Genomic DNA, 17,655 nt, shown 5'->3' on the forward strand with positions numbered 1-17,655 from the left:
GAAAAAATCAATGTCACATACAAAAATATACATGTATATTGGTTAATTTTAGAGGGACTACACTGAGTTTACAACCGCTAATAAATCTGCACCTGAAAAATTTATAAATTTTCTTACTTTACAAGTGTAATCTGGTTTGGTCTGTTTGGAGTAGTTAAGGAACTTGGCCATGGAGACTTGGTTCTGTCCGAGACAACAATGGAAATAAAGGGCCTTTTCTGGTCCTGCTGGGGTAGCCTTCAAGTTCACCTCATAGGTATAAATTCCAAGGTCATTACTTGTAAACTCTATCTTTCCTGATGTTTCTCCAACTTTCAAGGGTAGATAACTGAAGGTACAGACATGCTGAAAAGGAAAAAAAACTTGGGAATTAAAATGCAACAAAACAGGGATAATTTTCAAGTTATGTATACATAACTCTACTTTATGTGTTTCTATTAACATGAAGTACTTGCTGAGTCATTTTAATTTAGCTAGCCCATTTTTTTTCATGTAGACGCAATTTCAGTTTTGAACAAACAGGAACACTGCCACAAGATTTGCACTAGATTACTAACCTTAGAGCCTTTCTGTACAACAAATTGACTTGGGATCTGTATCTCAGAAGGACAGGTAACATTGAAAGTTACAGGGGTATCCAGTGGGTTCTCTAAGGTAATCTTATGTTCCAACATCTTTCTGACAGGTGTACTCAGGTCTATGGTTCCCATAATATTTGGTTTGATAGCTTTAAATGACACATCATACACAATGTATTCTCCTGACTTCTCATTAGTGAATGTAAACTGAAATGGAAAACAGTGTTAGAAATACCACTCCATGCACAAATACCAGTAAAACAGTGTAAGCTTTCCAAAGAAAGATGATATAGCAAAACAAAGATCTGGTAAAGATTCCCATCAAATAATGACCTCTACAACAAAATTCCAAATCAAATATTTTACTCAAAAAAACAGTTTGTTCTGATATTAAATTTTGAAATGTATGTGAAGAATATCTAATTTACTTGATAAACATATGCATCCTAATATTTCCTGAAAAATGAAGTTTAATAAATAGATGTTCAACCTTCATCTGTGTGACTCCTTCCTTGTAGAAGTACATGGCAATTTTGAAATCTTTGGTCCCACTGGCTGGAACATCTACATAGTGCATGTGTTCTAATGATGTGGATGTGTCCTTCTTTACATCTTCTCTTGTTACTTTGAATCTATAAAAAAAAATCATTGGAATGTATAATGTAGAAACAAGACAAAAAAATCAAATTATCTCCCCTGAAGCAGATGATATAATAATCAAAATTTGTCTTTTTTCAAGGAAAACTTCTAAATGTCGTTGATCTTAAGGAGATATTTACAGGACACTTTTAAGGAAGTCATTCATTCTTGCCCACAGTTTGTATGCTTACCTCTGTGGTTGTTTGAGCCAATTGTTGATGGGAAGAAGCTCTGTATACCATACTTTACATGGAACCTCTACAGGTTTATGAACAATAGGTTTAGGTGCTTCAGCTACCCCTGTCAGGGTCCAGAACAACCCACTTCCATCAGGGGTTGGGAAGAATATAGAACCCTGTAAAACATATGAAACACATCATTAGCAAGACAATTTTAAAAACAATTTCCTCCATACATGAAGGCACATGTAATTAAATATCAAGATTACATTTTTTCACCATCATGGACAAATCAATAATGCTAAGAGGAAAACCTTTTAGACTATGGAATGAATTTAAATAAAGAAAACTTCACTAAACACTTACAGTATCTTTAATGCCATCATGTGTCATTTTAACAGGCCTGTAGGTAATTGGGTAATTCTCAGCTTTCTGGGCCTCAACCCTAAAGGTTGTTGGACCACTCCACTGGTCACCAGTAACAATTGGGCGTAATAGCCATGACTGATTAGTTGTATTCCTTAAGGTGATTGTTTTGGTATCTTCTTCCCTTACAGGAACTGTAAATGGATGTAGTGACTGGCTTTCACGTGGGTTGATAGCTGTACAACTTCCAGTCAGTGTCAAGGTCACTGGTTTGTGTGTGCCTCCCTCTATGAAACATTGCAAGTTCTGAAAGAAAGGAAGTACAAGAATTACCATAAGAAGCTGAAAAATAATTTAATGTTATGAAGTAATGTCTTTAACAAGAAAAATGTTGACATGAGCACTTTAAATAGATGATGTAATATTGGTAATTGAGAAATTAAACAGGTATGATACATAAGTTTAAAGGAAAAACAATATTGTAAGTGGAAACAAATTAATACAAAATTATATGACCTTATACATACATCATATCTTATATCCTTTCTCTCTTGTTTGGGTTCAAAGGTCACCTCAAATGTAACTTCCATGCCAGGTGTGATATAACCTTCTACAGGATAGATATTAAAATCTGGTCTAAACCTCTTAATATCCCAACTGAACCTGCAAAATAACGTTATAAATGTATATCATGGTAGAAACTGAGCAGATTTCGAAGAAAAAGAATGAAAATCTTCACTTCCTAGTTAATGCATTATTTTTATCAAAAGACTGAAGAATTATTAAACTCTATACATAAATATAACAAATTTAAAAGCTTGGAATTCAAATATATGTTGATGTAAGACATGATTTTAGCAAAGCATAAAAGCGGAAATTGATGAAATCGGTAGTAGTCATATGGTAAAAAGAGAAATATAACTGTAAAATCTTATGTGAAAAATCAGAACTTCTAAAGAAAATCATGTCTGTGATATGCTCATTAGAATTAACTTACTTAGCATTCATATCACCAGTATTGGTCATTACAATTTTTCTGGATGTTGAGCTGTTCTTAAATACACTGCCAAATGGTATAGCTGTAGTATCTAAGTTAATCTCCATTCCTAATACACATCCCTTGATGGCAAACAGGGGCTGGGAGTGTCCTGCACACTCCATGTACACCTACAACATATACAAGATACATCAATAAATGAATAAGAATGTTTTTTTTTTACTTTCTACAAAATTTATTGTTTATACTCAAACAAAGCAATATCTGCAGACCTGATGATGAAGGTTGTTAGAAAAGTTACTGGTGTATGTAAAACAAGGTGTCATTTTCAAACCTACCTAAATGTATTTTTGACAATTACAGAATTAACCTTTGACCTACCTCTTCAGTAAACTGTGGTATTCTTTGTTTGTTGTTTAATTTGACCTGAACAGAGCATGTTCCACCTCTACCCTCTAAAGTAATATTATCAGTTGATGTGATAGATAATGCATTGGTCTGCTGTAGCGCTGGAGTTGTTGGAGTGAGGGCTAATTTGAATGTAATTGGAGCTGGACTATTGTTGACAATAGGAACAACTGCTGGTTTCTTCACCTTTCCACCAACAATGAAGGATCCCAAGTTGACTATTGATTCTGGTACCTCTATCTGTAAAAGAAATCACAGTATGGCATGAAGTCATTCTATTAGAAAAAAATTAGTAATATATGATTCTCTTGACATGGAACTAACATTAACCTAACACTTCATTGGGTGTCAATGCAATTATTTCCAACAATACCTTTTTCTCACTGTTAACTTCTAAGGAAATGTCTTGTGAAATGGAGAATATTTCATTCATATAAAAAAAATGAAGATACTTGTAACTTTCTTTGGGAATGGTACAAAAATGCACATACTTATTTACTAAGGACCCTTTTGGTTTTAGCACCAACTTTTCTTATTTTTATTTAAACATTTAATAAGCTAGAATTTTCAATATTACTAGTACTTGAAAAACATCATCTACCTTCATCTCTGTTCCTGTTCCCACAATCATCACACTGTTCCTAGATAGGCCATTGATTTCAAAAGTTATCTGCTCTTTGTACACTCTTGCCTCCCTTGGTATGAATGTGAATAGTACATCAATAGACTGACCAGATGGAATCACACACGGCTTAAAGTTATGGTGTAAGTGATCTGTTGGCACATATAAACAGTTAACACTAATGTCTTTTCTATCTTTGTTGGTCAATTTGAGCACAACATTACGATCTGGCATACCAGCCTTATAGATGAAGCAGTTTCCAAAGTTATAAGATTGGAAAGAGAAATGCAGGCCTGGTGTTACACCCAAACCTTCTAATCCTATATTGTAAGTGGCTCCATTCTTTATCTAAAATAGAAACACATATTTAATTAATTCACAGCCTTGAAATAAACTTGTATACTTTTACGTGCAATTTAGACATAAAGCAGAAACAAAATTTCAAATTGTTAGTATTTTTCTTTATCAGTTCCTGACCACTGAAAAAGTTCATTAAAATGTGTAAGCTCAAGAACATATTTCAAACCTCACTACAAGTATTTTAAATCTACATACCTTCAGCACCAGTTCACAGTCTTTGAGTGTAGTTCTACTTGGAGGACAGAAGACCAGTTTGCAAACAGCCTTCTCTCCATTGAGTACTCCGCCGCGACTTGGAGAGATAGACACCATTTCTCTTTTCTGTGAACTCATGTTTAGTTCCCATTCATAATCAAAGTTAAACTTTCCAGAATTCACGACAGTGAGATTTCTGATCTGCTTCTCATTTACTTCAACCTATAAAAAAGTAACTTTGTAATATAATGCAATTTTTATCGTATAATTTATCACATTGTAATATACCATATATTTTTAGGTCATACAAAGTAAAGGTGACAATGCATGTTTTAAAAATATGTACCAACTACTAAATGTACAAACAACAATGTATCATTATCACCAACAAATGTATAAAAACTTATACTGCAGTAAAATTTATGTTTTGAAAAGCAAAAAAAAAATTCACAACCATGGTATAACAGAATGGTCAATGTTTTAATAAAATGTTTTTTACTATTTACATTCATTTTATTCATTGACCCTCATCATCTGCATTAATTTGAGCTTACCTCACCAAATCTGATAATATTCATGCCATTACTGATGAGTTCTTCAACACGACCCTGTGAGTCTTCACACAGTAATGAACTGTTCATGGAGTATCCTTCAGCTTTCACATTCAGTGTAACTGGAGTGACTTTCCTTTTTACTCTACATACAATGTTGAAGTTCACTTCCTTACTGGAGTTTGGTGCAAAATGCAGTTGTATTGGTGCTCTGAAAAGGTAAGACATGAAGTTATTTTAAATATCTAAGTAGTTTTAAATTATAACTGAGGAAAACTTCAAATATTCATTTTAGTATTTACTTCTAAAACTATTCTTGCATATATTAATATACGAATATATTTGAACTCAACAAGGCGAAGCTGAATTCTTGACAACATGTCTACCTTAAGTAAGATGGACAAGCTTTAATTTATCAGCAATTATTTCAGTATTCAGGTATGTCAGACTTACCTTGATTTAGCAGGTATAATGCCAGTCATTGGTTCAATTTGGACATGAGATGAGAAACCAGCTGAATGACAAGAGTCTGGTTCTATAATGTAGGTAAATGGTTCATCCTCATTGTTTATAATGTAGACACTTTCTGTGGCTTCATGTCCTACAAAAAGAAGTACAGTTATATATTACAATGTACTCAAATCTGGAAAACAAAAGAGAAATAAAGCAGTCACCTTCATGATTAAGTAAACTCACCGTCTTTGTCATATTAATTAGAAGTAAGCTATATTTCTGAGGTATCGTCATATATTTCTTGTATTTACCAATTAATATTACCTCTTCACATACATGTACATCAGCTTCCTTATCACTTAAGTATACATTGACTTTGAAATAAACTCTATAAAATGAATATCAGCATTTTGTTTTCACTGTTATCTATTTTTCTTTCTATAGTGTTCATTATTCAGTACAATACATTACCTATAAGTAAGGCTTTGAAGTTCATGTGAGATCTGTCCATAGCAATATCAGGTTCATGAGCTTTCCCTACCAACAGGAATGGTACTGAAATATTCTGGTCTGGGATCACAAATCTCCAGAATGATTCTACAAGGTCTAACTCCATAGAAGTGTACTCAAATGTTACCTGAGAAGAAAATATGAAAGTCATCATTGTCAAAATACTTATAATTTTTTTTTCATGGTAGAATCTGTACAAGTTTCATCAAATTAAAGTTAGAATTTGTTGTTAATAATTGTTAATTAATTTTTGGTCTGAAAATCTCAAATTAGGTTAAGTAACTTTGGTACTTTTATCATTACATGTAGTTGTGGTACTTACAGGGAATCTCTTGCCACTCTTAATAACACCATCCATTGTTGAACATTTAAAAGGAGATACCCTGGTTGTGTCATCATTTTTATCTTCACATATCCACTCAAAGTTATATGATTTATTAGTTGGGTTCACAACACCAAAGGTCCTGAAAATAACAATTACCAAAGTTCAATCTAAACAATGCTAAATACAATCTGACATTAAACAAACTCAAAACTGCATGAAGTATCTTTGTGTGTTAAAAATAAAAAATATATGAACCCTATAACTTAATGACGTCAAATAGTTTTTTCCTTTTCTAAATAGAATGACTGCTATTATAAACCCTAGTCTAATTCACAAGGCATTTTTTGTTTTTGTTTTTTTTGAGGATAATCTTTCTGGTAATACAAAAACTTACAAAGTTTTCTTAACACCAACACCAACAGAGCTGAATTCAATGACTCTTGTATTTGGATCAAGCACAGTTCCCCTCGTAGCGTCTCCAGGTCCAGGTAATTCTGGATCACGTCTAGCACCAGTAATATAATCAGAATCTTCCAACTCAAAGTGGCAGTAAGGCATCAAACTCTTACCCTTCAGTCCAACTACAGGACCCTGCTGATCCTTTTCTAAGTTGGGAATACTGCAAGAAATATTATACAGGAAATAGAAAATATGCATATCATGATTTGGATTGCAATTAAAGAAGAGTATTTTGGTAAAGCAACAACAAAACCCAACTAGAAACAGATGTAAATTTTGTACCTATCCACCATTTACATCATGTGGTGACCCATATTTTAGACAAATATCTTTTACTTTTACATTGATTGATTGTTGGGGTTTAACGCCCAAGCAGCAATATTTCAGCTATATTCTGGTGATTTACTTTTACAGAATGTTACTTACGTGCATATTAGCCTTCCTTCATAGGTGTTGACATCCAAGGGAGAGAACTTGCATGTGAATCTTTGTTTCTTTCCTGCTGGTATAGTACCAAACTCAGGTGTAACATTAAATGGGACATAACTAGCATCAACATTGTCTATCCTGGACTCTGGCCTCTCTCCTTCTGACATGAAAGTAACAGCTCTGGTCAGGGAGGGTGCCATGTTCTCCATAACTACTTGCCAATTGTAGTCCATTTTAATATTTCCCTTGTTACTTAGGTTAAATCTAAAAAGTAAATTGTTTATTGAATTTTTAACATTCTTAAACAGTTTTATTTCTTATTCCATTACACAAAAAAAAATCATATTTTCCATTAAAATGACAAATTTGAAATTCCAATCAGAAACATTAAGTTTTAAATTCATATTTAATATCTTTTGTATAACATTTATTTTTCAAAATTTTGGACAATTACAAAAGAACTTCTAAATGGATTATCATCATATAACCTAAAAAGTCTTGAAATAATGAAAATAATTTGTACTGGATTCAAGACTTTGTGGGGAAGCTTGTACTGGATTGAGGAGTTAGGGGAGAACTTATAGTAAATTTATACACTTACTCAAATACCCTAGTCTGGAACATGAGAGTATCTTTGAAGTGAACACTTTCTGTCTTGCAGCCATATTTACAGAAGTCAGCATTAGCTGATACAAGAAGTTCTATGTTCCTACTAGAATCTGGGAAATCTGTAAATGTTGGTTCAGGTTCAGTCTCTACAACCTTCTTCTTTGCACCTCTAGAACTAATCGGGGCTTTGTCCTTTGAACCACTAGAAATCAAAGATAGCAAATGTTTTGTCATATAATTAAATAAAAAAAAAAACCAAATACAACAAACAAAAAGGACAGGAAACTTCAAAGTGTGATTGGTTATGCCAAGTTTGAAGAATATTTTAAGTTCAAATCAAGTAGATTTCTAAGAAAAATATATAAAAGCATTAGTGATTTGGACAGCTACCTAAAAAAAACAATTTTCTTCAGTAAAAAGTTATGTAAACACACAATATTTCTTCTTTACCTTTCAGAAGGCTGGGGTGATGCTGGAATGTCGATCCACTTCACAGTCTTAATTCTGTCATCCCAAGCTGCAACCTGTAATGAAAAGTAACATGAATGATCACATGATTACAGCAACACAGCATATTCTTTTTTCCAGTTGTCCATATACTTTCAAGCAAACATTTCATCAATACATCTTCATGTATGATATAAAGTAATAAAAAAAATATTTAAATTAAGTTTTATCGAAGTAAGAAAAGAAAAGTAAAATATATGTTCAACACTTTTAATTTATTATCAATATTTCTTTTCCAGGCACTTGACACCAATCTTTCACGAACGATCATGACACTAAGAGCTACATCAGTATCCTACCTGATCAATAGGCTTATCATATTTGATTTTGGTGACTTTACAGTTGATAGCTTGTTCATTCAGGTTCTTTGGAGCATCAGACTTGAATGTGACAGTGAAATCCTTTGATGTGTTAGGATGGAGATGGGCCAGTGTAGGAGCAAATTTCAGATTAGGGTTATCCTGCCATTGCAGCCTGTAGACATCTGTCTTGGAATGGTTCGTCATTGAGAAGGATAACGTACATGATTCATTGATGTATACATCTCCAAAGTTGATCAGATTGGGTTTAGCAGCTGCAAATATAACAATTTAACAATATATAGAAAGGTCTGAAAAATTCCCAACGATGTTAGAACTGTCAAATTTGCGATGCAAATTTTTGGTCGTTCCCTCCGCGTGACTCGAACTCGTACCCCTGTGACATCTATGGCAACACCGCCTGCACAAAGTCCAGTGCCCTAGAACACTCAACCACTAGGCTATATAAAAATATAGCTTTCGCTGGCTGGGTCATTCCTCCTCGTAGGATTAATCTAGGGCTGTAACTTAGTACACGATGTATGGTAGTACGGGACAGTTCATTTAGATGTTATTATGTAGGATAGAGGATCAAATGATCACTATCTCAGTAACAGAAATATTTATAAGCATGCTGTTTTACTTGTTCATTCCTTTTCAATTTTTTTCATGCTGCACATAGTTTTTACAGCTTTATCATAACAAATCCAAAGCCTTACATAATCAAATAAAAACTATTACAATTTCCCCAGAGGAATAAGAAAGGAAGACAAGTTAATATCACACCAAGAAGTTGATTTATAGTACAATAAACATGTAATTACCAGCAATATCTTCATCGGGCATATTTCCTTCTTCTTCAACATTTTCTTTCTCAAAAGCTTGACCAATACTGTGAATGTTGTCTAAGGTGATCTCATCTTCATAACCTTCACCCACCAGCTGAATGATTGAGTCCTCATACTGGTTATCTATCACTGTCAGTTTAATGTGGGCCTGAGACCTCTGGACTGCTGACGGTTTGTAGATGACATTGAAGTTAGCCACCTCCCCTACACCTACTGATACAGAGGCAGTGTGAGGTCGCTTGGTGTCCTCGTAGTCATCCTCCATCACTGCATTTGTGTCACTGCCTGGTCGTATTCTGAACACTTTGTCAGGATCAATCAGATCAAGGTCAACCTGAGAAAAGATTAACATTAATATCCCTGACTAGTTGTGCATTCTTAAATATGATTCACAAAACTCAAGAAAACCACAACAATCATTAAGCAATCATTTTATTTCCTTTTTTCATTGACATAAAAATCTACTCTTAGTATTAATCAAATCAGCTCCATTAAAACCAACATTATCTTAATTTACAATCTAGCATAAAATCAAGCGCCAGCTGTTCTGAAGTTAATGTTCTAAAACATGTACAAATATACTGACCTTGCTTGGCAGTGTTCCATCATTGATCAAAGTAAATGGCAGTGTTTGTGTACGTCCAACAAGAATTTTTTTGAACAGTACAATGGTCTGTCCCATCTTATTTCTCATGGTAGGTTTCTGTACATTGATACGAGGCAAGTTACCATCTCCAGCTATCTCAAACATTAGAGATTTACCCTTAGTCTGTCCATCTATAGCAGCTTCAAACTGAGCTGTGAAAGACTAAAAAAAAAACAATATAACTCACGAAATCTCAATACTATTTGAGAATCATTGTTTCTGACAAGGACAAAAATAAAATCTCTTTGTCTTGAAAAAGAACCATTTCTTTGTTTGAAATAATATCTAATCACAATGAATTACCTTTTTTTGTGTTGTTGCAAATTTGAATTTCTCAAACAAAAATGAACATACTGCAACTGATTAATTTTTCAGCATTTCTTATTCATAAGAAAAACCAATGAAATCTGTAGGGAACATACCTGCATTGAAGGTGGTGTGAAGGTCACAGTAGCATACACATGGCTGTGGTGTGAGATCTGAGCTCTGGCTGGCTCTATTTCAAATATATCTTGATTTTGTCCAGCTCTCTTCACATTTGTGGGTTTAACAGTGAAAACAACATCACATGGTACCTTGTTGGTATTGGAAATCTTAAACCTTGCCTTAGCTTTGCGACCAATGATTACATTGTTGAAGATGAACCTGTTCTCATCCTCTGCATACACTCCTCCATCAGTGTATATATCAGCCTGAAAAAAATATCAAGATTGGTTTTAGTATAAACATTGAACAAATGCAGAATTTATTGGATGCTTCTATATAAGCTGAAAATATCAGAATGAATTTACTATTGTATTCAGTCTTCTCATTTGATTTGTAAAATCATAAAATTAAAATATGAAAACTCAAAACACACTTCATACTAATATCCTTAGTACTACAGCTGATAATATAAGTACAATTTCCAACCAATACCTATCTATCTCATCATTAAAAGCCTTAGTCTTAGTTTTAGAATGGTTTTTACTTAACAATATATTATGGTTAAGATGGTTTGTCTTATATAGTGTGCAGACTTACTTGGTTGCTGTGTTGCCAGATACTGAGGTTTTTGACAATTCTGTGTTCTTCAAAGATAGACCCAATATATCTTGGTTCTATGATGCTGATGGATGGGATACATACTTCAGCCAGTAATCTATAAGGAATACCTCCTGGGTGATCGTTAGGATCTCTGTCTACAATGTCTATACATATCTCCTGTAATCATATCAATGGACAGTCAGTACTTGTATGTTCCATACAACCAAATATCACATATCTACCACAAGGCATTTTTTTTTAGTTGCAAAACTTGTAGAAAACAATCATATCTTTGTCGCCAAATGAATTTGATTACTATAATTAATTCCATGTCCCCTCCCATTGGTGAAATATCTCATGCAAAATTTTTGCAGGGGACCAGTACATTTGTTTGTTAGGTGAAGGTTTAAACTGCATGATAACAATAGATCATTAACAACAAAGTCACATATTTACCTCATCTCCTCTGCCTTCCTGCTCTGTAATACAGTCAACATTGATTGTAATAGAGCCACCTACAATCACAGTACCACTGGTAGGGGAGACAATAAACATACCAAACTGTTGTCTGGCTGCTCCACCCTCAGCTCTGTAATCATAAAAACGCAATTAAAAATCATGAAATTCAACAAAGCTTCTTGATCACTCTTTATAAAAGCCAAAAAGGGTTGTCCTAGAACTAAACTTATCCTTCCAAAGTACGGCAAATAATTACATTTGTGTTTGTGTGATCAAGGTTATAAGGACATGAATTATGATATATTCTAAGTTTGATTAAAAACCTGATATTCTTTTTCCCTGGTTTTTATCAATTATGATTGACTATTGTTTAACATCCTATGGCAAAACTTCATACATTTCAGGATGAGTATGATTAAACAGGCCCTGTACTTGTCTAATATGCTGAGTCTGATCTTTAATGTACTAGCTAGTCCACAGGAACAACAGCCTGCAGGTACACATCACCCCACTTAGACATATTATTCTGACTCTGAGGTCCCTAGAGTGTATCATTTTTTAAACACTCTCTCACTCAATTTAAGAAAAAAAAAATAAGTTGTCACTTGTCTCATACTTAATGAAGGACTGAAGTAAAGTATTCCTTTAATGAGTAGCTTATTGTTTCAAAGAAACATTAATAGATTTATATGTGACAGAACATGTAAAAAATACATTGAATGTTTTAGTCATGCAAAGCTATGTAGAATCTAGATTTTTGTAGTTTTATTACAAGTTTAGAAATACAGATGTAATTAATAATAAAATCCATAATAAAATATATAGCAGTTGAAGGCTGTAAACTTACGTGTTTAATAGCAAGTAAATAAATGTGTTTAAAAGATAATTTTCATAAAAAAGATGTTTAAATATTTTCCACAGATGCCATTTTTTTTTAAAATGCTTTAACTGGATAATACTGTAACACCTATCCAGGTATCACTGAATGTATATATTAAGAACAGGTATAGCATTCAGGTGTTGTAATAAAATATTAAAACCATCAAACTATACTGCACTACACAAAACTGAACATGTTTTTTTTCAAATTTGTAGAATAAAAACACCATTGGAAAAAAAAACCAAAAAAAAAAAAAAACACAAAATATTCAAAATAATTAAAAAAAAAAAATTAATTGATTTTTTCTATACATCACATGACAAAAACAAAGGAAAACACAAATGAACACATAACTGTGTTATACCTGCCAGGACGTTTTGTACCATGAAGCCCAGAAGTCATATGGACTCTTGAGATTCCTGGAAGCAGCTGAACTTGACTAGCATTGTTTTCACTACTAAGAAAGAAAATCACTGCAAACAGGTGGTAACAAACATGTCAACTGTATAGGTCACATAACATATCTTTGTTTAGCCCCATTTCTTTTTCCTTCTGATTTTGTTTATATGTTTGTTTGTTTTTTAAGACAATTTCATTTTAGACGTATTGCTGTATGGGTAAGAAACTCACTAAAATATGTATTTGCACAAAAGTATAATTTAGACACTAGTTTTCAAGAGGGTGTTTTAGTGCTAGTCATTAGGTATCACAATTAAAGCCAATCTTTGGATACTAAACGTACACCCCCTCAAACAAAAACATTGACATGTTTGTTAAAGCTATACTAATTAGCATTTAGATAATATAGGTAAATAGATTCAAGTTAGTAATGAGTAAGTATGCAGAAAAACTAGTGCAAAAGAAATATATTGTCATAGTGAAATACTATCAAGTCAATTTAGTTTAGGAAACAATTAAATTAGTTCAGAAAAAAGTGTGTATTAAATTATAACAGAAATTTTTGAAATAATTAATTACCAGTAATCATAAGTGATCATCAAATTATCCAATCATTTGAAATCTTATAAGTCCTATACAGTGGCAGATCCAGGGGGTGCAGGGGGTTGGCACCCCTCCTTTTCATTGGAAAATTTGTTATTTCCATGTGTAAAATTGACAAAAAATGGTAAATAATGTCCTAGCACCTCCCTTTTTCTGAGGAACCGGCCGGCACCCCTCCTTTTCAAAGTGCCTGGATTCACCTCTGCCTATAAGATGCCTGATTGTAGCATTTGGACTATTTTCAATTGTAAGCCAAATATATAAACAAATATCCCACAATTACACATTGACGATTTCAATCCTTTGTTGACTCTAAAGTCATTATAAGTGAAAGACAACATCATGTGACAATTACTCTATACAAGCTTACAGAAATTCCTTAGATGATTTCAAATTTTTAAAGTTACAAAATTAAAATCTGACGATCACTTGAAATATTAAAAACTTTCGTTACTTTCAAAATTACTGTCAACTCTCAAAAATACTTGAATACTGGTTTTATTTGACCGTCTGAAATTCAAACACAAAAACAAACCAAACACACTGCATTGGCACTCCTATTCTAGCAATTCTCATTGGAAGTGTTAGTTGCTTCAAACGGGATGAGAGAAGATGGCAGGTGAATGGTTCTAGCAGATGACTGTGACACCATTTACTTAATTAAACCATTTCAATACATTAAATTCATCAAAGTAAATAAGAAATCACCCAATTACATCAAAGTGATTGCTGTCACAAAAATTCTGCATCAACCATGACTAAGTAAGCACACATGAGACAGTTAAGAAACAATGAGATGGGTGGGCTCTAACTAACCTGACAGAATCAGTTTTCTTAGGTCTAGCTACCGATCGTCCAGAACTTGATCCATCACGTGACTTGCTGCGTTTACTGTCTTTCACAGGACTGTGTAAGTACACAAAGGGTTGGTGAACAGATATTTAAAAATGTCATGCTTCATTTAACAAACTAAAAGTGCCAAAAAATGTCATTTTGACTAAAATAAAGAAAAAAATCCAATCTACATGCAGGTACCACATGCTATTGGCTAATGCAACATATTACTGTGCATAAAAATGAAAATCATAAAAAAAAATCACTACTAGAGAAAATTACTTGCATGCAATTTTACAATCTTAATTCTACTTTGGTCATATTAAAAAACCTACTTTTCAAGTCTGCTCCTAATTCATTTAAAATGGCAATAGGTTTAATTTTTTGGTTTGAGCACATGTCAGACTGGGAAGAAGGATCATGATTAGTATATAGTTTTTGTGCAATGACCCAAAAGAAAGTAACTTGCATAAGCAAAAAGAGAACCTGATTCCCTATTCTATAACACTGTAACAGTGAATGTGAAAATAAACAAAAGCGGAAAGCAGTGAACCCATTATACTGTGCAATAAATAATGTAATCCCTAAAATGAACTTACGGTCTGTTGCCACGACCACCAGGTTTATCTTCCTTCTGCATCTTTGATACAATGAATTTAAAATCAAATTCTCCCCTGTTATGAATCTCAAATCTACTTTGGCCTTCTTTCTTATTATTGATGAGCAGTGCCCCAAAGTTAATGTCATTTGCAGGTTGAATCTCATATCTACAAAATATCAAAACATTGAGAAGAAGAAGTCTACAATTAGAATATCAACATTAAAGCAGAAAAAAATCCTTTGTATGGTATAGATTGAGAAAGAACAGGTAAAATAAAAGAGATAGACAATGCATTTGGATTTTGTTTTTTGAATTACTATCATAGGTTAGGCAGTACCTGTTAACAGTTTAAGTAATACATGTACTTACTTTGGAAACAAGACCTTGGCAGATACTTTGATGGGTATGACACCAATAATTTCTCCCTCATCTCCAACCTTCAGATCAATGACCTGACAACTGAGTATAGGTTGGTCCTTGATGACAAGCTCCTTGTCAGATTTAAACATAATGGTAGGTTGTGTTGGTCTGTCATTAGAAATCAAGGTACCTTTCTCTGGAGTGATGGTAAACAGTGAGGCAGCGTTAGGATTAGCAGGGTCACAATCCTTTTTGATAAAGCTGCAAGATAATATAAATAGTTTAATCAAAATACTAGGAAAACAAGAAACATGTTCAAACAAAACAAATTCTGAAGTCACAAATGATTTGGTTTTGAAAGGGTTGAGTGCAATTTAAAATGCTTAGTGTTGATACAATTACTGAAAGAACCTTACTTATATCCAACTTCATATTTTCCTCTGTTTTTAAGAGCACATGTACATTTCTTCTCCTCACCAACATGTACAATACCAAGGTCAAGGCCACCACCATCTGAACCATGATCTGAAAGGGAAGTTATATATCAATTAGTCAAAAATAAAGTCAATTAAAATCACAGATTAACAAGATCAAAAAGTAAAATATATTGCTGACAAAAGGCAGTGAGTAAAGTTGGCAAATTCATACAAGTATGAACTAATCAAAGTCAGCTTTTATTTCTTATAATTTTACACTTTATACACATTTTCAACCTTGAAGCAGAAATTTCACTGACTATTTAACTGTATCTCCTGAGTTCAAACAAAAGAAAAATAATCATCCAATCAATAATGAGTTTATTAACCCTACCTCCTTTATTGTTAAAGCTCATGTCTACACTGATATCATAAGGTTCATAGTGAACATTCAGGGTCTCAACAGACAATGGATGGACACCCTCCTGGTCATGTATCTGTACAGAAAAAAATAATTCTTATTGGTTCATTTCCACTGTTAAATTCTTAATCTTGGACATTTTGTTTTTATTTATTATAATTTTCTTGTCAGTTATTTCAATGTGAATATGATAGATTATAAAGATAAGACTTAAACATACTTATCAGTCTCAAAAGTTCTAACAATAAAACAAGGCAGAACATGACAATTGAATAGTATATCAGTAATCCTCTAAAAGTAGACAAAGTTTATATGTACTTACCTCAAGCCTAATTTTCTTCTGTTGTGTTGTGTTAAGAGGCTTCATAGCCCTAAAGTAAGCATGGAGAGGATACTCCTGTAATGGGTCAATGACCCCATGGTCAGCTGACAAACTAAAATCATCACCTAATTGTTCTATACCTGTAACCTTCCAAACAACAGGCAGCTGGGTGTTATTCCTCATGTGGATAGTTCTTATTTCCTTCCTGAAAAACATATTTCATTTCAGTTTGAAGAAGAAACTAATTTTTATTTCAATCATTTAGGAAATTTTAGAGAAAAAAATAACACCCCTGTATTTTTAAAGGAGTGATTAAAACACCTTCACCATAAAACTTGGATTTGTGCTAATTAATGACCAAATGCATTATATATTAGATTCCATTTAATACAGTGTATATTTCATATGTTTTCAACTAACTCATATTGAATCGTATTGCTCCAATCCTATACTCACCTGTATAATCTCACAGACTCAAACTTAAAGTCCCTCGTGTTGAGATCCAACTCGGGATTGAATGAGTCACATGCAACTTTAAATACAACAGGTTCTGGGTTCTCCTTGATACAACATACAATTGAGTCCTCAATCCTACCCACTTTACATGGATATGCCCAGATTGTTAATTTCTGACACTCTCCAGGTTTCAGCACCATGGAAGGTGGTTCTAATATGAATGTTTCACTCTTGCTATCCTTGAAGAAACAGAAGCTAATGTCTGCCTCAAGTGGAGAGGTATTGGTCACATTCAGCTGTTCCATGTAAGCTGGATGTTTACCTTCTTTGTACCTGTGAACAGAAAATATGTTAGGAAAGGAAAGACAATCAGTTGATTTGTAGATTTGAAACTGTTTCAAATGTCCAGGGTATAAAAAGAATTCATTCAAATGGATAAAACTGTCTACAATTACTAAAATTTTATATTGAAATACTTCAGACTCTGTTCAATATCATAATTTCTGTAAAAAAGATGTTTATTATGACTGTAATGTAAAACCTGTAACACTATAAAGGTGGGGTTTAAATATCTAAATGAACAGTGACCTACCCAGTTCTTGGTCTGGAATTCAGAAGTGGGCCAAACTCAAATGTTTCTGTGGCTAAAATATATTTCTTGTGGGCTATTTCATTGGCCTTTTTAGTCTTCTTTCGACTTGGGAATACAATTCTGGAAAGAAAGTGAAAGTTAGTGAATTATTGTTTATACTTATTTTCAATTCAAATTTAAAACCTTTGAAGGTAATGAACCTCTATTATTACTTCAAAAACTATTGATGCTGTTTGTTTTGAAAAAAATACATGCAAAAGAGTTGCTAACATAAGATAATAGAAATTAAACTTCTTAACATTTTTT

At 33.1% G+C, this 17,655-nt stretch overlaps 1 protein-coding gene across 10 annotated transcripts in view; it reads right to left on the reverse strand.

Moving 5' to 3' along the window:
- Positions 1–17,655, reverse strand: part of LOC148615822 (axonemal central pair apparatus protein HYDIN-like) — a 46,682-nt gene that overhangs the window by 1,146 nt on the left and 27,881 nt on the right. For 5 of the 10 annotated variants that reach the window (XM_088582444.1, XM_088582447.1, XM_088582446.1 and 2 more), the window contains 33 exons: positions 17,350–17,469; positions 16,758–17,090; positions 16,302–16,506; positions 15,953–16,055; positions 15,559–15,667; positions 15,152–15,403; positions 14,781–14,948; positions 14,164–14,253; positions 12,710–12,802; positions 11,463–11,595; positions 11,004–11,183; positions 10,403–10,672; positions 9,921–10,142; positions 9,311–9,668; positions 8,487–8,761; positions 8,131–8,204; positions 7,673–7,882; positions 7,069–7,335; positions 6,578–6,802; positions 6,181–6,322; positions 5,820–5,985; positions 5,349–5,496; positions 4,899–5,106; positions 4,345–4,566; positions 3,769–4,137; positions 3,141–3,407; positions 2,760–2,929; positions 2,290–2,425; positions 1,763–2,068; positions 1,409–1,572; positions 1,069–1,210; positions 558–785; positions 118–345 (listed from right to left, as the gene is read on the reverse strand). In XM_088582444.1, the coding sequence (XP_088438570.1) occupies positions 118–345; positions 558–785; positions 1,069–1,210; positions 1,409–1,572; positions 1,763–2,068; positions 2,290–2,425; positions 2,760–2,929; positions 3,141–3,407; positions 3,769–4,137; positions 4,345–4,566; positions 4,899–5,106; positions 5,349–5,496; positions 5,820–5,985; positions 6,181–6,322; positions 6,578–6,802; positions 7,069–7,335; positions 7,673–7,882; positions 8,131–8,204; positions 8,487–8,761; positions 9,311–9,668; positions 9,921–10,142; positions 10,403–10,672; positions 11,004–11,183; positions 11,463–11,595; positions 12,710–12,802; positions 14,164–14,253; positions 14,781–14,948; positions 15,152–15,403; positions 15,559–15,667; positions 15,953–16,055; positions 16,302–16,506; positions 16,758–17,090; positions 17,350–17,469 (6,583 nt within the window). The remainder of the gene's footprint in view (positions 1–117; positions 346–557; positions 786–1,068; positions 1,211–1,408; positions 1,573–1,762; positions 2,069–2,289; positions 2,426–2,759; positions 2,930–3,140; positions 3,408–3,768; positions 4,138–4,344; positions 4,567–4,898; positions 5,107–5,348; positions 5,497–5,819; positions 5,986–6,180; positions 6,323–6,577; positions 6,803–7,068; positions 7,336–7,672; positions 7,883–8,130; positions 8,205–8,486; positions 8,762–9,310; positions 9,669–9,920; positions 10,143–10,402; positions 10,673–11,003; positions 11,184–11,462; positions 11,596–12,709; positions 12,803–14,163; positions 14,254–14,780; positions 14,949–15,151; positions 15,404–15,558; positions 15,668–15,952; positions 16,056–16,301; positions 16,507–16,757; positions 17,091–17,349; positions 17,470–17,655) is intronic. The other 5 variants (XM_088582449.1, XM_088582443.1, XM_088582452.1 and 2 more) reach the window with 3 other exon arrangements.

This window comes from Perna viridis, chromosome 5 (assembly GCF_037379345.1).
Source record: "Perna viridis isolate PV_CMFRI_1.1 ecotype Kerala chromosome 5, ASM3737934v1, whole genome shotgun sequence".
NCBI classification, from domain to species: Eukaryota; Metazoa; Mollusca; class Bivalvia; order Mytilida; family Mytilidae; genus Perna; species Perna viridis.